The sequence below is a fragment of the Symphalangus syndactylus genome, chromosome 18, assembly GCF_028878055.3.
Source record: "Symphalangus syndactylus isolate Jambi chromosome 18, NHGRI_mSymSyn1-v2.1_pri, whole genome shotgun sequence".
In the NCBI taxonomy this organism is placed as follows: Eukaryota; Metazoa; Chordata; class Mammalia; order Primates; family Hylobatidae; genus Symphalangus; species Symphalangus syndactylus.
In genome coordinates, this window is record NC_072440.2 from 16879164 (window position 1) to 16900183 (window position 21020).

Here is a 21020-nt window from a genome sequence, read left to right on the forward strand (position 1 = left end):
CCCATTCTAAAATATCCACATTCCTTTACAGTTAGTGTAGGGCAAGCTATTACTGAATAACAGCCTCTGCTTTTTGCTCATTTCTGTGGCTTCAGTATAAAGATTCTAACATTGTTGCTTTACCGTCGACCCCTTGGTCAATGTGCGTTGTTGAGGCTGTACTCACTGCCTTTACTTGTTTCAGATTTGATCTTACAGTGGAGAGAAGTCAGGCATAAGGTGTGGAAGGGGCAGGAAGGTCTTGTAGCTTTCACTTCAGGAGCATGAAATCTTGTGTTTTTTCCTCTCCCTGCTGGTCACGATGTTGGGTAGGTCTCTTCTACCTTGTGATAAGAGAATGAGCGTCCTCCAAGCTTCTGGTAGGGATCAAACTGGACAAGTAGATCACCGACCTGAAAACATCCAAACAGTGCATCTGTTTCGAGTAGAGACACATTACCAAATTTTAAATCATATCCAACCAAGGATGGGAGGCAAAGAGTTGGTGTTGTTCCAGCAGCCCAGTGACACTTGTCATGTCCCCGTGCCCTGCATTCCAGGAAGGATGAGAGGAGCCAGGGGTTGCTCGCACCAACCGTCATCCACTCTGGAGTCCTGGCATCCCAAAAGTGTGGGTCCTTGTTGACACAAACTTAGAATTCTTTAGGATCCTAAAGCCTAAGGAAACCTTGTTCTCAAAAGCTCACTGATTTTGATCCTGGGGATAAAAAATATTAACATTTAGTAATATTCTTTCCATTTAGATCTACAGAGTTGGATTCTAACTGGTCATGGTTTCAGTTGCGTTGCATGCAAGTTGGAGGAAACGCTAATGCAGTAAGTTCATCTCAAACTCATCATTTTCCTTCTTGTTTAAATATTTGTTATGCTATAATAGTAAAGAAGCTCAGGCTAGGTGCAGTGGCTCATGCCTGTAATCTCAGCCGTTTGGGAGGCCGAAATTACAGGCGTTTGGGAGGATCACTGGAGCCCAGGAGTTCAAGACCACCTGGGCAACATGGCAAGATCCTCTATTTATAAAAAACAAACAGGTCGGGTACGGTTGCTCATGCCTGTAATCCCAACACTTTGGGAGGCTGAGGCAAGAAGATCACTTGAGTCCAGGAGTGTAAGACCAGCCTGGGCAACATAGTGAGACCTCGTCATACAAAAGACTTAAAAATTAGCAAGGCATTATGGAACCTGCCTATAGCCTCAGCTACTCAGTAGGCTGAGGTGGGAGGATCACTTGAGCCCAGGAGTTCAAGGCTGCAGTGAGCTGTGATCATGCCATTACACTCCAGCCTGGGTGACAGAGCAAGACCCTGTCTCAAAAAAAAAATATATATATATATATTTAAATAGTTAAAGTCAGAGGTCTAAAATAGCAGTTTCCAAAATGGTAGTTTCTCAATCTTTTTTCTTAGTTGACTTAAGCATAAAAATCAATTAATTAGTTAATTTTCCATTTAAATTGGATCCAGTGTTTCCCTAATGAGATAAATTAAATACTAAGGAATACAATTTTGTCAGGTAGAGGTGACTTTTGGAAGGCCATAAATCATTGTAATAACTAAGATTTTTTTTTTACTTTTCAAGAAACAATTTTTGCCCCTCTTAATTAAAAATATATGCCTGGCCAGGCATGGTCACTCCCACCTGTAATCCCAGAACTTTGGGAGGCTGAGGCAGGAGGACCACTTGAGCCCATGAGTTCAAGACCTGCCTGGACAACAAAGTCTACAAAAAAAAAAATTTAAATTAGCCAGGCATAATGGTGCATGCCTGTAGTCCCAGCCACTTGGGAGTCTGAGGCAGAAGAATCACTTGAGTCCAGGAGGTTGACGCTACAGTGAGCAGCGTTCACCGTGCCACTGCACTCCAGCCTGGGTAATCAAGCAAGACCGTCTCAAAAAAATATATATAGATATATGCCTTAGATGTTTCAAGTTTTTTTTTTTTTTTTTTTGAGATAGAGTCTCACTCCTGTTGCCTAGGCTGGAGTGCAGTGGCAAAATCATAGCTCACTGCAGCATCAACTTCCTGGGCTCAGGTGATTCTCTCACTCAGCCTCCCAAGTAGCTGGGACTACAGGCAAGTACCACCACGCACAACAAGTTTTTTACATTTTTGGTAGAGACAGGGTTTTGCCATGTTGCCAGGCTGGTCTCGAACTCCTAGGCTAAAGTGATCTGCCCACCTCTGCCACTCAAAATGCTGGGATTGCAGGCATGAGCCTCCGGGCCCAGCCAGTGTTTCTTATTAATTTTTTATTAATTTTCTGTTTTTTTGTAGAGGCGTGGTCTCACTTTGGTTCCCAGGTTGGTCTCAAATTCCTGGCCTCAAGCAATCCTCCTGCTTTGACTTCCCAAAGTGCTAGGATTACAGGCATGAGCCACTGTGCCCAGCCTCAAGCATCTTTTTAGAAACCTTTGCCCATTATCATGATGTTCACAAACTTGTTCCTAAACTTAGCACTGTTGGTTTGACTTACCTGTTCTTATTTCTAAGCCTTCCCAAGGTTGCAGAGTCACCCTCCAAACTCCAGAAAGGAGCTTTCTCATCTCAAGCCAGCAGGGGTCGGGGGACATGGGGAGGGAAGGTTCAGATGAGTGGTCATTCAGTTTACCCAGTGGAGCTGTGAGTTATGTGCTTGGAACCATCCTTTTTGTATTTGAATCCTAACCCTTTCCCTTGCTACCCATGTGACCTGGGGCACATTGTTGAACCTCTCTGTGCTTCATTTTCCCTATCTGTAAAGCGTAGACAGCAGTAGTGACTGTCTGATAGTGTTGCTATGACAGTTGAATGAGATGATGCCCATGAAGCACTCACAACAGGATCCGGAACATGTGGGTGACCAATATTATCAGTCGAATTAGGTTCATCAAAGGATCACTTGTATAGGTTTTTAGAAGACCTGTTTTAATTAAGATATAAATTCTATAATTCATATCTATACATGGATCCTCATGAAGTGGGTAAAAGCAGTTTCTTTTAATTGTTTAAATACTTGTTTTATCATCTTACCTATATTGTAGTCTCTGTTAATGATAAAATAGTGCTGAACGAGGTAAATGTTAATGTAGCTCCTCACTAATTTGTCAAAAATTCTGATTTACTGGACTCCATTTTGAGATTGATTGTGGACGAGGTGTAGTGGTTCACACTTCTAATCCCAGCACTTTGGGAAGCCACAGTGAGAGGACTGCTTGAATCCAGGAGTTGGAGGCTGCAGTGAGCCATGATCATGCCACACTACACTCCAGCCTGGGTGACAGAGTCAGACCATCTCAAAAAAAGAAAAGGACGAGGAGCGGTGGCTCACGCCTGTAATTCAGCACTTTGTGAGGCCAAGGCAAGTGGATTCCTTGAGCTCAGGAGTTCAAGACTGGCATAACAAGACCCCATCTCTACAAAAAATACCAAAATTAGCCAGGCATGGTGGCACACACCTGTAGTCCCAGCTACTTGGGAGGCTGAGGTGGTGGGATCACTTGAGTCCAGGAGGTGGAAGTTGCAGTGAACCGAGATGGAGCCACTGCATTCCAGCCGGAGCCACTGCATTCCAGCCTGGGTAATAGAGCAAGACTCTCTCTTAAAAAAAAAAAAAAGAAAAGAAAGAAAGAAAGAAAAAAGAAAAAAAAAGATGAAGTGGATTGCTCATAAGTCCTGAGTAGAAAGCTTCTCCCCAAATAAAGTTCACAATGACAGAGATGGTTTAATGGACAAATGAGGACTAGTTATTTCATTTTGTAATGCAAGTCTCATAGCTAGTTTTTGTTGTTGTTGTTTTGAGATGGAGTCTTGCCCTGTCGCCCAGGCTGGAGTGCAGTGGCACGATCTCAGCTCACTGCAAGCTCCGCCTCCTGGGTTCGCCATTCTCCTGCCTCAGCCTCCCAAGTAGCTGGGATTACAGGCGCCCGCCACCACGCCTGGCTTACTTTTTCTATTTTTAGTAAAGGCAGGGTTTCACCGTGTTAGCCAGGATGGTCTCGATCTCCCGACCTCGTGATCTGCCCACCTCGGCCTCCCAGAGTGCTGGGATTACAGGCATGAGCCACTGCACCTGGCCATAGGTAGTTTTACCAAAATATTAATCTGCATGCTTTTCTCTGTAGTCTTCCTTTTTTCATCAACATGGGTGTTCCACCAACGACACCAATGCCAAGTACAACAGTCGTGCTGCTCAGCTCTATAGGGAGAAAATCAAATCGCTCGCCTCTCAAGCAACACGGAAGCATGGCACTGATGTAAGTCACTGGAGGCTGGATTGTTTCCTTTAGATACATGTTCACTTAGTAGAAAAAGTGATTTTTATCCTGAATAGTAAAACTTTTCTACCTGAGTTGTCTTATAAGGAATTAGTGTACGGTAGATTGTTACTATTTGAAGTAGTTATGTTCTGTAAATTCATCATGAGTACTGGATTAGTGAATACTAAAACATTGCTCCTAGGAGAAGTACAGGATTAGGTTCCTATAAGCTCTGGTCTCATTTTCATCAACTGATCAATACATAACCTTATTTAACATGTGTTTCTATTTAAAGACACCTTTTTAAATATACACTGATGGCTCATTAATATTGAACTCACAGCCAAGGACTATAACTCAGCCCTGAATGAAGCTTATTTAATGCCTGGATTTTCTCCATGAGGCACATCACAGCCTTCATGTGCTTCAGAACATTAGATAGCCCTTCAGTACTGCACTTGAGAGGCATCTTAAAAAATGACATCCTCAATAAAAAGCATGGGAATATGAAGAACGTAGCATGAAATAAACTACAGAAAGGACATTTTTTATGAGAACTGAAACAAGAAGGCAGAGTAGTGTGTCTTGTTCTACCTCAGCTGAGAACGTGCTTCTCGGGCAACTAATTTTTTGCTGCACTATTCTCCAAATGACTGAAAACACCACAAGGACTGATTTTGGGTTCAAAGTAAATTTTAGCAAGTAGGTAAATTCATAAATATGGAATCCATGAATAATGAGGATTGATTATCGTTTGGAACCTGCATTTAGATATGAAGTCTTTGATCTTTCCTTTTCAGAAATTGTTTACGTGTTTGAGGTACTTGACTTCCTCAAGGTTTGGAAGCAAAATTTACTGGATGATAGATTACTAAAGTGTACTCAGAGGTCCTCTGTAGGGATGTTACTGATTTTGTAAGAATGGAAAGCACCAATCTTTAGGAAACAGGTCTCTATAAGGGAAGTGAAGGGTATCAAATAAAATCCTTTACAGGCCGGATGAAATGCTCAGCCCCACGTTGTTTTTTTGTTCTAGCTGTGGCTTGATAGTTGTGTGGTTCCACCTTTGTCCCCTCCACCAAAGGAGGAAGATTTTTTTGCCTCTCACGTTTCTCCTGAGGTATGTATTATACTTCACATCATTTTAAAGTGTGCTTACTCTGACAGTTAACAAAAAGTGCATATTTAAAATGTTAGGATGTAGGCTAAGCTCTTGTAACAAGAAGTCCTGAAACATAACTACTGAAGAGAGAAATGACATTATCAACAGTTCCAAGGTTAGGCTATCTGCCGTTGACTGATGGGCTTACTTTGCTGTTCTCAACATGTTTCTTCCATCTCAGGGTCTAAAGCAGCTGCTCCAGTTTAAGACTCTCCCAGCTTAAGAGAAGAGGACAAGCATCCTTGAGAGCTAATGCCCTATTCTTTTATTTATTTATTTCTGGGGGGACCGAATCTGGCTCTGTTGCCCAGGCTGGAGTGCAATGGCACAGTCTCAGCTCATTACAACCTCTGCCTCCTGGGTTCAAGCAATTCTCCAGCCTCAGCCTCCCGAGTAGCTGGGACTACAGGTGCGCACCAACACACGCAGCTAATTTTTTTTTTGAGATGGAGTTTCGCTCTTGTCACCTAGGGTGGAGTGCAATGGCGTGATCTTTGCTCACTGCAATCTCCGCCTCCTGGGTTCAAGCAATTCTCTTGCCTCAGCCTCCTGAGTAGCTGGGACTATAGGTGCACACCACCATACCTGGCTAATTTTTGTACTTGTAGTAGAGATGAGGTTTCACCATATTGGCCAGGCTGGTCTCGAACTCCTGACCTCAGGTGATCCACCTGCCTTAGCCACCCAAAGTTCTGGGATTATAAGTGTGAGGCACCGTACCCCACCACAAATGCCCTATTCTTTTACAGAAAAAGTCTAGAGGGAGCTCCCATACCTTCTACTTATGTCCTATGAGCTGGAATTTAGTTGCATGTCTTATCTAGCTGCCAGGGAGAACTGAGAATTTATTACTAGTAGTGTGCCACAGTTCAGTTCAGAGCTCTGAAACTGACAAAAAATGAAGACATTTTTAATAGGGGTTTCATTCTCAGTGCCTCAGTTTTGCTGTTTATGTAGTATATATCTCAAAGCTATTGGATGAGTTAATGCAGGTAAAAGTACTTAGTACCTGGCACAAAGTAAGCCTTCAATAAGTGCTCTAAATATCACTGTCTTCATCTTTGTGACCTGATAGCAACAGTGACAGCAATCCATAGTACTTCTGTGGCGTCTCCTCAGATCACTTAGATCTAGGGAAAGTAAAGCCTAAAAAGCCGCAATATTTACTATTTGGCCCTTTCTTTTCTTTCTTCCTTTCTTCTTTTTTTTTTTTTTTTTTTTTAAGACTTGAGTTTTCGCTCTTGTCGCCCAGGCTGTAGCACAGTGGCGCGATGTCGGCTCACTGCAACATCCGCCTCCCGGGTTCAAGCTATTCTCCTGCTTCAGCCTCCCAAGTAACTGGGATTATAGGCATGCGCCACCACACCTGGCTAATTTTGTATTAGTAGAGACGGGGTTTCGCCATGTTGGTCAGGCTTGTCTCGAACTCCTCACCTCAGGTGATCCATCTGCTTCGGCTTCCTAAAGTGCTGGGATTGTAGGCGTGAGCCACCGCACCCGGCCTACTATTTAGCCCTTTAAGGTAACATGTGCCTACCTCTGTCTTGGAGTGTCATTTGTTCTGCTGGCTACCCTAGCTCCACCTAGTCCCACTGGGTAAGGAGCACGATTTGTTGAACTCTTGCTCAATCTGTTCTTTAATTTTCGTTTTCTTTTTTTTTTTTTTTTTTTTTTTTTTTGAGATGGAGTCTTTCTCTGTCACCCAGGCTGGAATGCAGTGACACAATCTCGGCTCACTGCAACCTCTGCCTCCCAGGTTCAGGTGATTCTCCTGCCTCAGCCTCCCAAGTAGTTGGGATTATAGGCCCGCGCCACCACACCCAGCTAATTTTTTTGTAATTTTAGTAGAGACAGCGTTTCACCATATTGACCAGTCTGGTCTCAAACTCCTGACCTCAGGTGATCTGCCTGCCTCAGCCTCCCAAAGTGCTGGGATTACAGATGTGAGCCACTGTGCCCAGCTTATTCTTTAATTTTCATTTAAAACTATGTAAAGTTGTACGAGTTGTTAAAGCTTGTTTTTTTTTTTTTTTTGCTATTATAATTTGCACATAATTATTAGCATTGTCACAGTCAGTAGTTACCAAAAATGGTTATCAAGAAAGAGGAGAACAGGCCAGGCATAGTGGCTCATGCCTGTAATCTCAGCAGTTTGGGAGGCCGAGGTGGGAGGATAGCTTGAGCCCAGGAGTTTGAGACGAGCCTGGGCAGCATAGTGAGACCCCTTCTCTACAAAAAATTTAAACTTTAGCTGGGCGTGGTGGCACATGCCTGCAGTCTCAGCTACTCAGGAGGCTGAGGTGGAAGCATTGCTTGAGACTGGGAGGTCAAGGCTGCAGTGAGCTATGATTGTGCTTCTGCACTCTAGCCTGGGCAACAGAGCAAGACCCCGTCTCTAAAAAAAAAAGAAAGCAAGAAAAACATAGATATGCATTCCTTTCCATTAACAGGGACTCAGAATGTGGCTGTTTAAATTGTTAGGTTTTTCCCATGCTTTGATTTGTTTTTTATGGCTGTTTTCTTGCTTTGTCTGCTAATGACTTTTCTCACCTTGTTTCAGGTGAGTGACACAGCGTGGGCATCAGCAATAGCAGAACCATCTTCTTTAACATCAAGGCCTGTGGAAACCACTTTGGAAAATAATGAAGGTGGAGTCCTTAGAACTGTCATGTAATACTATTCTATGGTTCAGTGGCATGCTATTAAACAAAAATTAAGATGGGCCAGGCACAGTGGCTCATGCCTGTAATCCCAGCACTTTGCGAGGCTGAGGCGGGAGGATCGCCTGAGCCCAGGAGTCAGAGACCAGTGTGGGCAACATAGTCCCCATCTCTACCAAAAAAAAAAAGACCTGAAACCTAAAAATATTAAAATGTAGACCTTTCTGTCTTTTTTTTTTTGAAACAAAGTCTTGCTCTGTCTCCCAGGCTGGAGTGCAATGGTATGATCTCGGCTCACTGCAACCTCCGCCTCCTGGGTTTGAACAATTCTCCAGCCTCAGCCTCCCTAGAAGCTGAGACTACAGACGTGCACCCCACATCTGGCTAATTTTTGCAACATGGTTTCACCATGTTGGCCTTGCTGGTGTCGAACTCCTGACCTCAGGTGATCTACCTGCCTTGGCACCCCAAAGTGCTGGGATTACAGGCGTGAGCCACCACACCTGGCCGACCCTTCTGTCTTAACAGGAAGAAATATTCATAATAGACTATAAAGTGGGGGAACAATATTACTGAACATGGAATATAATAATCATTTTTGTAAAAAAAGAAAAACATACCAAAAACATTCTGGAAAGCACATAGCAAGTTGTTAAATAGAGAGTAAAATTACTGAGGATTTTGAGTTCTTGCTTGATACAGTGTTGAAGTGTCTGAACTTTTATAATGAGTATGGGTTACGTTTATCATCAAAAACAAAATTTCAATTTAAAAACTGTTATAAAAATAGTTGATACATAATGATTCACATTTGGTGACTTTCTTATAGGATTACATTTATTGTAAATATATCAGTTGCTTATGTATTAAAAATCACTTGTGACATGAGTAGTCAGCTCTTTCTGTTTTAAAATTGTGCATCCTTTGTTAGGCCAGAATGTTAGTGTAAATTAACAACAAAAATGTAACTTTGGATAACTAAGCAGTGAGTTCATGGGTTATGATACCATAAGAAGTGCTGGCTTATATAAACTGAGCCTTAAACAACTCTAAGGAACATAGCATAACAGGAAAGACGAAGCAGTCACCAACTGCGGGTTGGGTGATAGTATTGAGAAAATTTCTGGCAAGGATTTTGCTGGAGGGTAGGAGAGTAAGTGGTATTTATCAAGAAAGTAGTCCTAGGAGAGAGAGGCACTCCACTCTGTCCCAGAGTGGAGGCGGAGGTTGCAGTGAGCCAAGTTCGCACCACTACACTCCAGCCTGGGCAACAGAACAGGACTCTGTCTCAGAAGTCCCAGAGTGGAGTCATGTTGTAAAGAAAAAGAGTCGCATAGCCAGGCATGGTCGTGCACGCCTGTGATCCCAGCTACTAGCGAGACTGAGGCAGGCAGATCTCTTAAGCCTATGAGTTTGAGGCTGCAGTGAGCTATGATTGCACCACTGCACTCTCCAGCCTGGGTGACAGAGAGCGACCCTGACTCTAAAAAAAAAAAATAAGAAAAAGAAAGAAAAGGAGTCACTTCCTTTGTATTGAGTTATAGGTATAATGGTGGGAATGTCTGAGATTTCCACCAAACAGTAGAATGCTGATTTTTCATTTTACTGGTATAGGAGTAGACATATCAGTGAATGAGGATAAGAACATTTCATATCCTAGGTAACAGTGGGTTATTTGATGAATGGAATTTGGACAAGTGTCTGGCATTTTAGAAACAAATAATAAAACAAAATAGAATTTCTTCTTTACTCTTTACACCAGGCTAAATTCAGGTAGTTCAAAGATGTACATGAAAATATGATTATCCTAGAAGAAAACATGGGTAAAGCTTTTTTATTATCCTGAATTGGGGAAGCCCTTCTATGCATATTCAAATCTCATAAAAGGAAAAGGTTAATAAATCTGATGACATAAAAATGTAACATTTCTGTTTTGAAAAAGTACTTTAAAGTGAAAACAAATGATAAACATTTGCAATTCATATGTAGACAAAAACGGCTTGTTTCCTTACTATGCAAAGAACTCTGATGTCTTTGTTTTGTGGATGATTTGCACCCTGTGATTTTTTTTTCCACATTCTTTTTTTAGGCATATGACCATAGATGCCTGCAAAGAAGACATTTTATTTATACACCTCTAACTGGAGTTTTTTTATTTCTTAGCCTTGCACTATACTGCAGCCACATTTGCCCTTGGGTGTTTTTCTGCCTGCGTTTGCTTTTTGTTTGCGTGGAGTGTGGCTCTGCCTTGAATGGCATGGGCTGCCTCTTTATTGGGGTTCAGCTTTAAGACCAGCCAGTGAGCACTCCCAGTCGCATCTGCATTTGTGTATTTTTTCTTCCTCATAGCATAGCAAACACCAGTTCTGGAAATTACTGCGTCTCTTAGTTTGCATGTCCACTGTGTGTCCCCTCTGCTGAGCTGTGACCTCCTCCAGAGAGAGATTGTTTTTTAAGATGAGAAATCTACCTGAGCCATTGATTGATTTACTGTTATCAATCAGAGAGGAGAATTCCCACAATCTCCTAACTAACAGGAACAGTGCGTTATATATCTTTTGTGAAAGTACAGATGATAATTTAACTATTTTCACTATTATAATTTATTAGCATAAAAGGGCTTTGAGGCCAGGCGCAGTGGCTCACGCCTATAATCCCAACACTTTGGATGGCTGAGGCGGGTGGATCACTAGAGGCCAGGGGTTCAAGGCCAGCCTGGCCAACATTGCAGAACCCTATCTCTACTAAAAATACAAAAATTAGCCAGGCATGGTGGTGCATGCCTGTAATCCCAGCTACTCGGGAGGCTGAGGCAGGAGAATCCCCTGAACCTGGGAGGCGGAGGTTGCAGTGAGCCAAGTTCGCACCACTACACTCCAGCCTGGGCAACAGAACAGGACTCTGTCTCAAAAAAAAAAAAAAAAAGGCCAGGGGCTTTGAGATTGAGGGTTAGCCACAGGAGATATGTGTAACCTCTAAAGTCCAGATGTCTCAGTTTGTTTTAACAGAAACCCCAGTAACTAACACAGAACAAGAATTTTTTTTTTTTTTTTTTTTTTTTTTTTTTTTTTTTTTTGTGACAGAGTTTCACTCTTGTTGCCCAGGCTAGAGTGCAATGGTGTGATCTCGGGTTACCACAACCTCCGCCTCCTGGGTTCAAGCGATTCTCCTGCCTCAGCCTCCCAAGTAGCTGGGATTACAGGCATGTGCCACCACACCTGGCTAATTTTTTGTATTTTTAGTAGAGACAGGATTTCACCATGTTGGCCAGGCTGGTCTTGGACTCCTGACCACTAGTGATCCACCCGCCTTGGCCTCCCAAAGTGCTGGGATTGCACGTGTGAGCCACCATGCCCAGTGAGAACAGGATTTTTGAAACTTTAAAAAAAATTTTTATAGGGATGGGGCCGCACTGTGTTGCCCAGGCTGGCCTCAAAGTCCTGGCCTCAAGCAATTCTCCTGCCTCGGCTTAAGATTTTTTTTTATTGTAATCGTCATTCATAGCTGAAGAGTTAGTTTATAAAGGTTTATTATTTAGAATTTCATTTCCTTTTGCACTTGCAACAGTACTTTCATCTTCTGTGCCCAGAATTTTTTTAAGCAATCAGGAAGACCTGTTGCCTGAGGTCAGGAGTTCAAGACCAGCCTGACCAACATGGAGAAACCCCATCTCTACTAAACATACAAAATTAGCCGGGCATGGTGGCTCATGCCTGTAATCCCAGCTACTCTGGTGGCTGAGGCAGGATAATGGCTTGAACCTGGGAGACGGAGGTTGCAGTGAGCCGAGATCGTGCCATTGCACTCCAGCTCGGGTAAGAAGAGTGAAATTCTGTCTCCAAAAGAAAAACAAAAACAAAAACAAGGATTTCCACATATTAACATACATTGGGTATGTATAGTCCACAGAGGTACTAAGTATCTTTTGACAGGTCACATTAAATCACCAGATCATAAGGTAGAATTTTGAATCATATTAGTTGAAGAGACCACTAACATTTTTATTTGATAAAGCCAGTGGATTAAAAATACACTTCTACTTTAATGGACTTTTAAGTCAAAATTCTTGTAACGTTAAAATAGAATATACAGGCCGGGCGCAGTGGCTCAAGCCTGTAATCCCAGCACTTTGGGAGGCTGAGGCGGGCGGATCACGAGGTCAGGAGATCGAGACCATCCTGGCTAACACAGTGAAACCCCATCTCTACTAAAAATACAAAAAATTAGCCGGGCGTTATGGCGGGCGCCTGTAGTCCCAGCTGCTTGGGAGGCTGAGGCAGGAGAATGGCGTGAACCCGGGAGGCGGAGCTTGTAGTGAGCCGAGATCGCGCCACTGCACTCCAGCCTGGGGGACAGAGAAAGACTCCGTCTCAAAAAAAAAAAAAAAAATAGAATATACAGCTAAAAAGGTAGGTAATCATTGTCATTGACAAAATTGGATAAGATATGTAGCGCTGAGCAAGTTGAATTATTATACATTCAAAAGCAAGTTAGCTGAGTATATTTTCTGCACTAATATCAATGTTTTGAATTTTCAGGTGGACAAGAGCAAGGACCAAGTGTGGAAGGTCTTAATGTACCAACAAAGGCTACTTTAGGTAATATGCTTAAAATCCTACATTCTGATTTAAAGTGTATGACTCATTAAGAAAAAAAATAAATCCTCTTGCATTTGGCCTAGGCGTCTCACCTGATGGAGTAATATAATCATGACCGAATCTGTTAATAAGATTTTATTAAGCAAAAGATGCTATATTCATCTCTCAAGCTTCCAACAAAGATGTTACATTTTAACCAGCTTGGTAATATAAAATGCAGCATTGTGGCTGGGGGCAGTGACACACACCTGTAATCCTAACGCTTTATGAAGCCGAGGTGGTCGGATTGCTTGAGCCCAGGAGTTCGAGACCAGCTTGGGCAACATAGCGAAACCTTGTCTCTACAAAAAAAAAAAAAATTAGCTGAGTGTGGTGGCACACACCTGTAGTCCCAGCTACTTGGGAGACTGAGGCAGGAGGATCACTTGAGCCTGGGAGGTTGAGGCTGCAGTGAGCCATAATCACACCACTGCACTCCGGCCTGGGTGACAGAGTGATACCTTGTCTCAAAAAAAAAACAGCAATGTGTACATTTAGTCAATATGGCTGCTGATGGTTTTGATTGGTGGGTTTATGTTGGGCTGGCTCACCTTGCCTAAATAAGCAGTGGTCAGAACATCTACACCATTCCTTTTTCCTCAAGAACTCATTTTCTTCTCTTTCTAATTTTATTATAGGTGAACTTAATCTTAAATTTTTCATTATCAAGGAATTGTAATTTGTAATTGTTACGTATTCCATCGCATTAGTCGGAAAGCAGCTGCTTTGGTGAACAATAACTAAACTGTTAGAAATGTTCCTGACATTTTCATCATGTATTAGACTTGTCAGAGTTTGGGAGCAGGTTATGTGACTACTACAATATAGATTTGTATGATACAATACAAATCTAAAAGAAAGTGATGAAAAGGAAAACTCCCACAAGCATCTTTTTCACACTTGAAATGTAATGACGTTATTCTCTACTCATGGCTAAAGATTGTAATCTTTTGCTCTTTGTGGCTTTATGCTATCTTTTCCTATCAAAGCACATTCTTATCTTTATATGAAAAAATTAAGAATTTAATTTTGCTGGGTTTCTTAAACGTAATTCTAAAGACAATATATAACCTATAAGTAAAATGTACTTAGAAAATGATTTTTAAGAAACTTTCTCTAAAAGTATTTTTGTGCAATTTAGAAAGTACTGTTATTAAAATAAGAGAATGCATTATGTTTCTTTTTTTTTTTTTTTTTTTTTTTTTGGAGACAGAGTCTCACTCTGTCACCCAGGCTAGAGTACAGTGGCACGATCTCAGCTCACTACAACCTCCGCCTCCTGGAGCCTGCTGGGTTAAAGCGATTCTCGTGCCTCAGCCTCCCAAGTAGCTGGGATTACAGGTGTGCGCCACCATGCCCAGAAAACTGTTTGTATTTTTAGTGGAGACGGGGTTTCACCATATTGTCCAGGCTGTTCTCAAACTCCTGACCTCAGGTGATCTGCCCGCCTTGGCCTCCCAAAGTGCTGGGATTACAGGCATGAGCCACCATGCCTGGCCGAGGATGCTTTATATTTATTTTGGCTAATATAAAATCTGTATATAAGCCAAGGTGAAAAAGCACGTCACTGGCTGCTTTAGTTGTATACATAATGCCTAGCTAACTTTGTTTTTATTACTGTTATTACTTTTTTTAGATAGAGTCTCACTTTATTGCCCATGCTGGAGTGCAGTGGGTGCAATCACAGTTCACTGCAGCCTGGCCCAAGGGATTCTCCCACCTCAGCCTCCCAAGTAGCTGGGACCACAGGTGCATGCCATCACATTGGGCTAATTTTTTTTTTGTTTGTTTGTTTGTGGAGATGGAGTCTCCCTATGTTGTCCAGGCTGCTAACTTTATATTTTCAAATAAGTTTTATGCAGCCATAAAAAAGAACAGTCATGTCCTTTGCAGCAACATGGCTGGAGGCCATTATCCTAAACAAACTAATGCAGAAACAGAAAACCAAATATCACATGTTTTCACTTATAAGCGGGGGCTGAATCTTGGGTTCATACGAACATAAAGATGGGAAGAGTAGACACTGAGGACTCCAAAAGGAGGGAGGGAGAGAGGGGAGCAAGAGCTGAAACACTTCCTGTTGGATACTGTGCTCACTATCTGGGTGATGGGATCAAGAGAAGCCCAAACCTCAGCACCACACAATATACCCTTGTAACAAAACTGCACATGTACTCCCTGAATCTAAAATAAAAATGGAAAATTATAATGATTTTTAAAGTTTTTGGGCTGGGCATGATAGTTCATACCTGTAATCCCAGCACTTTAGAAAGCCAAGGCAGGAGGATCACTTGAGGCCAGGAGTTCGAGACCAGACCGGGCAACATAGTGAGATACCCCAATCTCTACAAAAAAAAAAAAGAAAGAAAACCAGGCATGGTGGCATATGCCTGTAGTCCCAGCTACTAGGGAGGCCGAGACGAGAGGATCACTTGAGTACAGGAGTTCAATGCTGCAGTGAGCTCTGATCACACTACTACACTCCAGCCTAGGTAATGGAGTGAGACCATCTCTAAAAAATTGTTAGATTTTTAAAAGTATTTTAAAGTTTTTGAAGAGTAGCACTTAATAAAAGAGTTGTGGCGTGGTGGCTCATACTCATAATTTCAGCACTTTAAGAGGCTGAGGCAGGAGCATCACTTGAGCTCAGGAGTCCAAGACCAGTCTGGGCAACATAGCGAGACCCCCATCTCTAAAAAAAAAAAAAAATTGCCATATGTGGTGGTGTGCATCTGTGATCCCAACTACTCAGGAGGCTGAAGTGGAAGGCTCCCTTGATCTGGGAGGTAATGCCACTGCACTCAGCTTAGGCGACAGAGCGAGACCCTGTCTCAAAAAAAAAAAAAAAAAGTTGTTATAATGTATTTTTTAAAATGCTCCTGAAGAAGGTACTGAGTGGGGCAAGCTCAGGCTCTATCTCTCTTCATTGTACTGTTAAAAAAAAATGCATTTTCTCTGAGTTTGGAGACTGCATGGAAATACTGAGGACTCCATTTTGATGAAGCTCTGTCAATCTAAAATATGCTTATCAACTTGAGTCTTCTGGATGACAAACTAATGTGGAAAATGTTATCTTCTCTTAAATAATAAAGTACAGTGTCTTAGAATTTTAAAAGACACACATAAAAAGAAATATTATTTCTCGTGGTCTTACCTTTTAATTTTTATTTTTTGGCAGAGGTTTCCTCTATCATAAAAAAGAAACCAAATCAAGCTAAAAAAGGCGTGAGTATTATGTACTTTATATATAAAAATCTGGTAGTTAAGCTTTAAAACTAAAAAGCCACTTTGTCATTTTAGTTTTATTCTTTTGGACCATCTTGTAATAAATGTGGCTTTGATGTAAGGAGTCTATATTTTGTTCGAAGAGATTAATGTTATACTTACTGAATTTTTTCTAGAATGATTAACATTTTTTCTATCTATGACAAAATTAACAAAGGTCCCCTAGGAATTTCTCTCCTGCTTGCGTAGATCAATAAGCAATGACATATTGTGAGGCTTGGAGGGTAGTCATCTGGTGAGCTTTCAGATACAGCGACGCATTGCAGAGCACCGGCTCTGGAGGCAGGTGCAAGGTTTGAATCCTGGCCTTGCCATTTATTGGCTGTGTGATCTTGGCCACACTGCTTAACTTGTATGAGCTTTACTTTCCTCAGCCCTCTGTATCCAGGGGTTCTGCATCCATGGATTCAACCAACTGCAGATCAAAAATATTTGGGGGGAAAAAAAAAACAATAGGCCAGGCGTAGTGACTCACGCCTGTAATCCCAGCACTTTGGGAGGCCAAGGCAGGTGGATCACTTGAGCCCCAGAGTTCAAGACCAGCCTGGGCAAAATGGTGAAATCCCGTCTCTTCAAAAAATACAAAAAGTAGCTGGATTTGGTGGCCCGTGCCTATAGTCCCAGCTACGCGGGATACTAAGGTGGGAGGATCACTTTACCCCAGGAGGCAGAGGTTGCAGTGAGCTGAGATGGTGCCACTGTACTCCAGCCTGGTCAACAGCGTGACACCCTATCTCAAAAAAAGTAAAAAAAAAGTAAGAATACAACAGTAAAAACAATACAAATAAAAACACAGAATTAGTAACTATTTTCATAGCATTTACATTATTTAGGTATAGTAAGTAATCTACAGATGATTGAAAGTATACTGGAGGCTATGCATGGGTTAAATGCAGATACTATGTCATTTTATGTAAGAGACTTGATCATCGCAGATTTTGTTATCCACAGGGTCGTGAATCGAATTCCCCCATGCTGAGGGACTCCTGGAATAATACTAACTTCACAGAGTTGTGAGGACTAAGCCAGAGAACAAATGTAAAGTGCTTGTCACAGTGCCTGGCAGGTCCTAACCCTTATGAAATGTTAGCTGTAGTCACAAAAGCTTTCAAACAGCTTGTATAGACTATAGTCTTATATATCTTCTAGCTTGGAGCCAAAAAAGGAAGTTTGGGAGCTCAGAAACTGGCAAATACATGCTTTAATGAAATTGAAAAACAAGCTCAAGCTGCGGATAAAATGAAGGAGCAGGAAGACCTGGCCAAGGCGGCACCTAAAGAAGAATCAATGTAAGTTTAATTTCATTATATTAATACATTTTCAGGGAATAAAACTATTAACTCCAAGATTTGCTTTCCAAATGCCATGTATTTTTGTGTGGGGGGGAGCGGAGGGTACTGCAAAATTTAGTTTTATGAAAACTGATATTGCATTGGCATGTGGATTGGAAGGGAAAGAGAGGATGGGGGCAGCAACACTTTCTGCTGAGGCTGTAAGGGCAAGACTGGAGTGGCGTCAGTGAGAAGGGAAAGACAGAGATGCATCGAGGTATTTACACATGAAACATGCTTCACATTATTAGAGTTAGGGAAATGCAAATCAAAGCCACAATAAGATACCACTGTGTACTCTCTAGGGAAGCTATAATAAAAAAATCATTAACAAGTGTTGGTTAGGATGTGGAGCAATTTGAACCCTTGTACATTGCTGATGGCAGTGTGAAATGGTGCCACTATTGTGAAAAACAGTTTGGCAGTGCTTCAGAAAGTTAAACTTAAAGTTTGTATGTGACCCAGCAAATCTACTGCTAAGTATATACTCAAGAGAAATTAAAACTGACATCTATGCGACCACCCACAAACTCGTGCATGAATGTTCATAGTGGCGTTAATCCTAATAGCCAAAAAGTAGAAATAACCTAAATGTCTACCAACTGATAAATGAGAAAGAAAATGTGGTATGTCCATACAATGGACTATTACTCAGCCACGAAAAGGAATATAGTCCTGATATGTGCCACAACACGGATAAACCTTGAAAAGTTTGTGCTAAGAAAGAAGCCAGTCATAAAAGATCACATGACATGATTCTGTCTATATGCAGTGTCCAGAATAGGCAAATATGTAGAGACAGAAAGCAACTTACTGGTTGCCAGGGCCTGGGGGGAGGAGAGAATGGAGAGTGGCTGCTAATGGTCCAGGCCTGCTTTTTGGACTGCTGAAAATGTTCTGGAGTTAGTGGTGATGATGGTACAACTTTGTGAATGTGCTAAAACCACTGAATCATGGACTTTAACAGGGTGAGTTTTACGGTATGTGAATTATATCTCCGTAATGAAAAAAGTATTTATAATCTGAAGCCCTGTTGGACTCTGTGACTAAATTCTAAATACATGATGGAAGACTGTGGCTCTGGTGGTGTCTCCAGAGGTTCTGAGCCTGGATCTTGGAGAGGGAGAAGGAAGAGTTTCAGAGAATGAAGAAGGTGGAATGATCGTGTGTGTCGGGGGCCTGCCTGAAGTGGAGGAGTTGGAACAATAATGTGGAGCACCTTAAAGTCAGGCTGTGGTTGTCCACTTACCCGAGAGAAACAGCTCCTTCAGCAGTGCTGTGATGAAGGGGCGTCTCGGGAAAGTGAGTTCGGTAGTGATACCCAGGCCAGGAAGAGGGGAGGAAACTGGAAGCCAGGAGGCAAGTGAAGAGACCGGTTTTCCATAGACATTTGTAAGACTCTTGAGAGGTTTTCATTTGTGTTGAAATCAGAAGAGAAAGATGGCCTTCTGGAAACTGACTGTGTACCAAAGATGAGGAGAGAAGAAGGGCGGGGGGTGCACGCCACACAGAAAGGAAAAGTAACCTGGATCCCTAGTTTTTATGCGTGTGTTTTTTAAAGGTGTTTTCTCTTACTTTCATGTGTATTTTGTCTGTTTTAGCTTGAGTTACTATAGACTGTGTGATGAAGAAAATACACCTATTTTATGAGGTGGTTTTAAGGATTAGTTTAATAGCTTAAATGCTCATTGAAGTGCATCAAACAGTACCTGGCACATAGTAGGTGCTCAATAAATGCAACTGCTTTTCATACTGTTCATACTACTTTTCATACTGTTCATACTGACAGTTCGCTAAGATGGAGTTTATAAGGTAAACCCAAATAATTTGAAGTTGATAGTTGTTTCTCCTTGTCATTTAATTCACAGAACATAGGGGGCAGCACTGAGCTGTATTTAGGTCGAATATGGTTTGAAATGCTTTGTGTAAAAATTTACGTTGACTTGTCACAGAGTTTAATTTCTCATACTAAGCTAAGTTTTTGATCCTGGCAAAGGGAAAGGTTAGATTTGAGTGTTTCGATGGCTTCTCTTAGTATTTGGGAGTAGGCTCTGTCCAGATTGCTCATGCTTGAGGTTTTCCCAGAGCGTGTGTAAAACCGGGCCCTGATCAGCTCCCTCCTGCAAGTAAGCTGGATGGAGAAGCGGCAGGTAAGCTGGATGGAGTGAAGTCTGGTTGTTACTTCTAATATTAACATGCTAATCTTCCTGAAAACAGGAAGCAACAACCAGCCTTCACTTGTATCTTTCATTAGGCGTGTTTAATACATCACAAAAACAAAGATGCAGATCGGAAGATTTATGAATTTGATTTGAGAAGCCAGTTTGGCAACTTTCATGGCCTTGTTCAGAACAACCACACCACTGTGCCTTAATGACCACCACTGCCACTCAAACCCATAGAAAGTACAGGTGTTTTATCCTTAATACATGAGTGTTATTTTGCAAGTTAGTTTTTTTAATGGCTGTAAATAAAGTTATTTCAGCTCAGTAAACTGTCAGAATGGTGTCCTTTCTTGTACTGTCAGAGTGTGAAACTAAACGGCCCATGAAGTGTCCTGGTCTCCTTCTAGCAGTTTCCCAGCCCGTCCTCAGAGGCTCTCTGTGTGCCCACTTGGTAGGACGGAAGGAAGAGGCAGAGCTGCCTCGAGCTGCTCCTCTTGTTTGATCTGTGTCCTGCAGTCCTCCCTTGAGCCAGTACCCATAAGCACTCCTGAAGTTCTGAGAAACACAGTGTTCTGACTTCTTAACTCTGCTGGTGCTTCCAGAGAGATGTTCTCGTAAGCTTGGATATCAAAGTGCATGCTTTTAGTGAGTGACCCAGTCCCATGTCAGATTACCTAGGAAGGAAAACTTTTCCATCTCTTATCTTTCTAGTAGAACCTAGAACCTTTTCATCCCCATGCATCTTCTCCAGAAGAATCTGTTGCTATAATTATATGTATTCATGATTTTAAACAGAGCTATTGTTTTCCTCCAAAAGAAAGAGTAGTATTTATTTGTTAAGGAATAAAATAGCCATAACCTGTTCTGTAGGAAGAGTAAGGAAAACCAACTGCCATGCGAAAACCAAAGAAATCTTGCTTGACTCATTAAAGAACAGAAACAGCAAAAGCAAGATTACTTTTTCCTAATGAGAAATTCTGCACCGGGCGCGGTGTCTCACGCCTGTAATCCCAGGACTCTTTGAGGCAGAGGCGGGCAGATCACCTGAGGTCAGGAGTTCGAGACCAGCCTGGCCAACATGGTGAACCCTCGTCTCTACTAAAAATACAAAAATTAGCTGGATATGGTGGCAGGTGCCTGTAATCCCAGCTACTCAGGAGGCTGAGGCAGGAGAATCGCTTGAACCTGGTGGGTGGAGGTTGCAGTGAGCCGAGATTGCACCACTGCACTCCAGCCTGGGCGACAGAGCAAGACTCCATCTCAAAAAACAGAAAGAAATTCTGTTGTCTTTCCCTGTTACTATGAGAAATTAATTTATATTACTAGGAATTTATACAATGCCTCTTTTGCCAGGAATTCATGATATTTTACGTGTTTTTATAAAGTGGATGATAACTTAGAAATCCTTGTAAGTTAAATAGATCAGTTTTCAGGGCCCTGAAATGTTGTGCTGTCTCACTAAAATACGATGCAAACTGCTGTTCTTGCTATATATAGGCATAGTTTTCTTTATGAAAAATTAAGTCATTATTGCGTTTTTAGAAA

At 41.9% G+C, this 21020-nt stretch overlaps 1 protein-coding gene across 7 annotated transcripts in view; it reads left to right on the top strand.

Annotated features, from left to right (window-relative positions):
- Nucleotides 1–21020, top strand: part of ARFGAP3 (ADP ribosylation factor GTPase activating protein 3) — a 60195-nt gene that overhangs the window by 15915 nt on the left and 23260 nt on the right. For 4 of the 7 annotated variants that reach the window (XR_010116996.1, XR_010116997.1, XM_055252547.2 and 1 more), the window contains exons 3-9: nucleotides 744–816; nucleotides 4101–4232; nucleotides 5272–5355; nucleotides 7958–8045; nucleotides 12596–12655; nucleotides 15873–15919; nucleotides 17129–17268. Coding sequence is in view for 5 of the 7 variants with exons in the window: in XM_055252547.2 (XP_055108522.1) it covers nucleotides 744–816; nucleotides 4101–4232; nucleotides 5272–5355; nucleotides 7958–8045; nucleotides 12596–12655; nucleotides 15873–15919; nucleotides 17129–17268 (624 nt within the window). In the remaining 2 variants the exon portion in view is untranslated. The remainder of the gene's footprint in view (nucleotides 1–743; nucleotides 817–4100; nucleotides 4233–5271; nucleotides 5356–7957; nucleotides 8046–12595; nucleotides 12656–15872; nucleotides 15920–17128; nucleotides 17269–21020) is intronic. The other 3 variants (XM_063622956.1, XM_063622955.1, XM_055252548.2) reach the window with 2 other exon arrangements.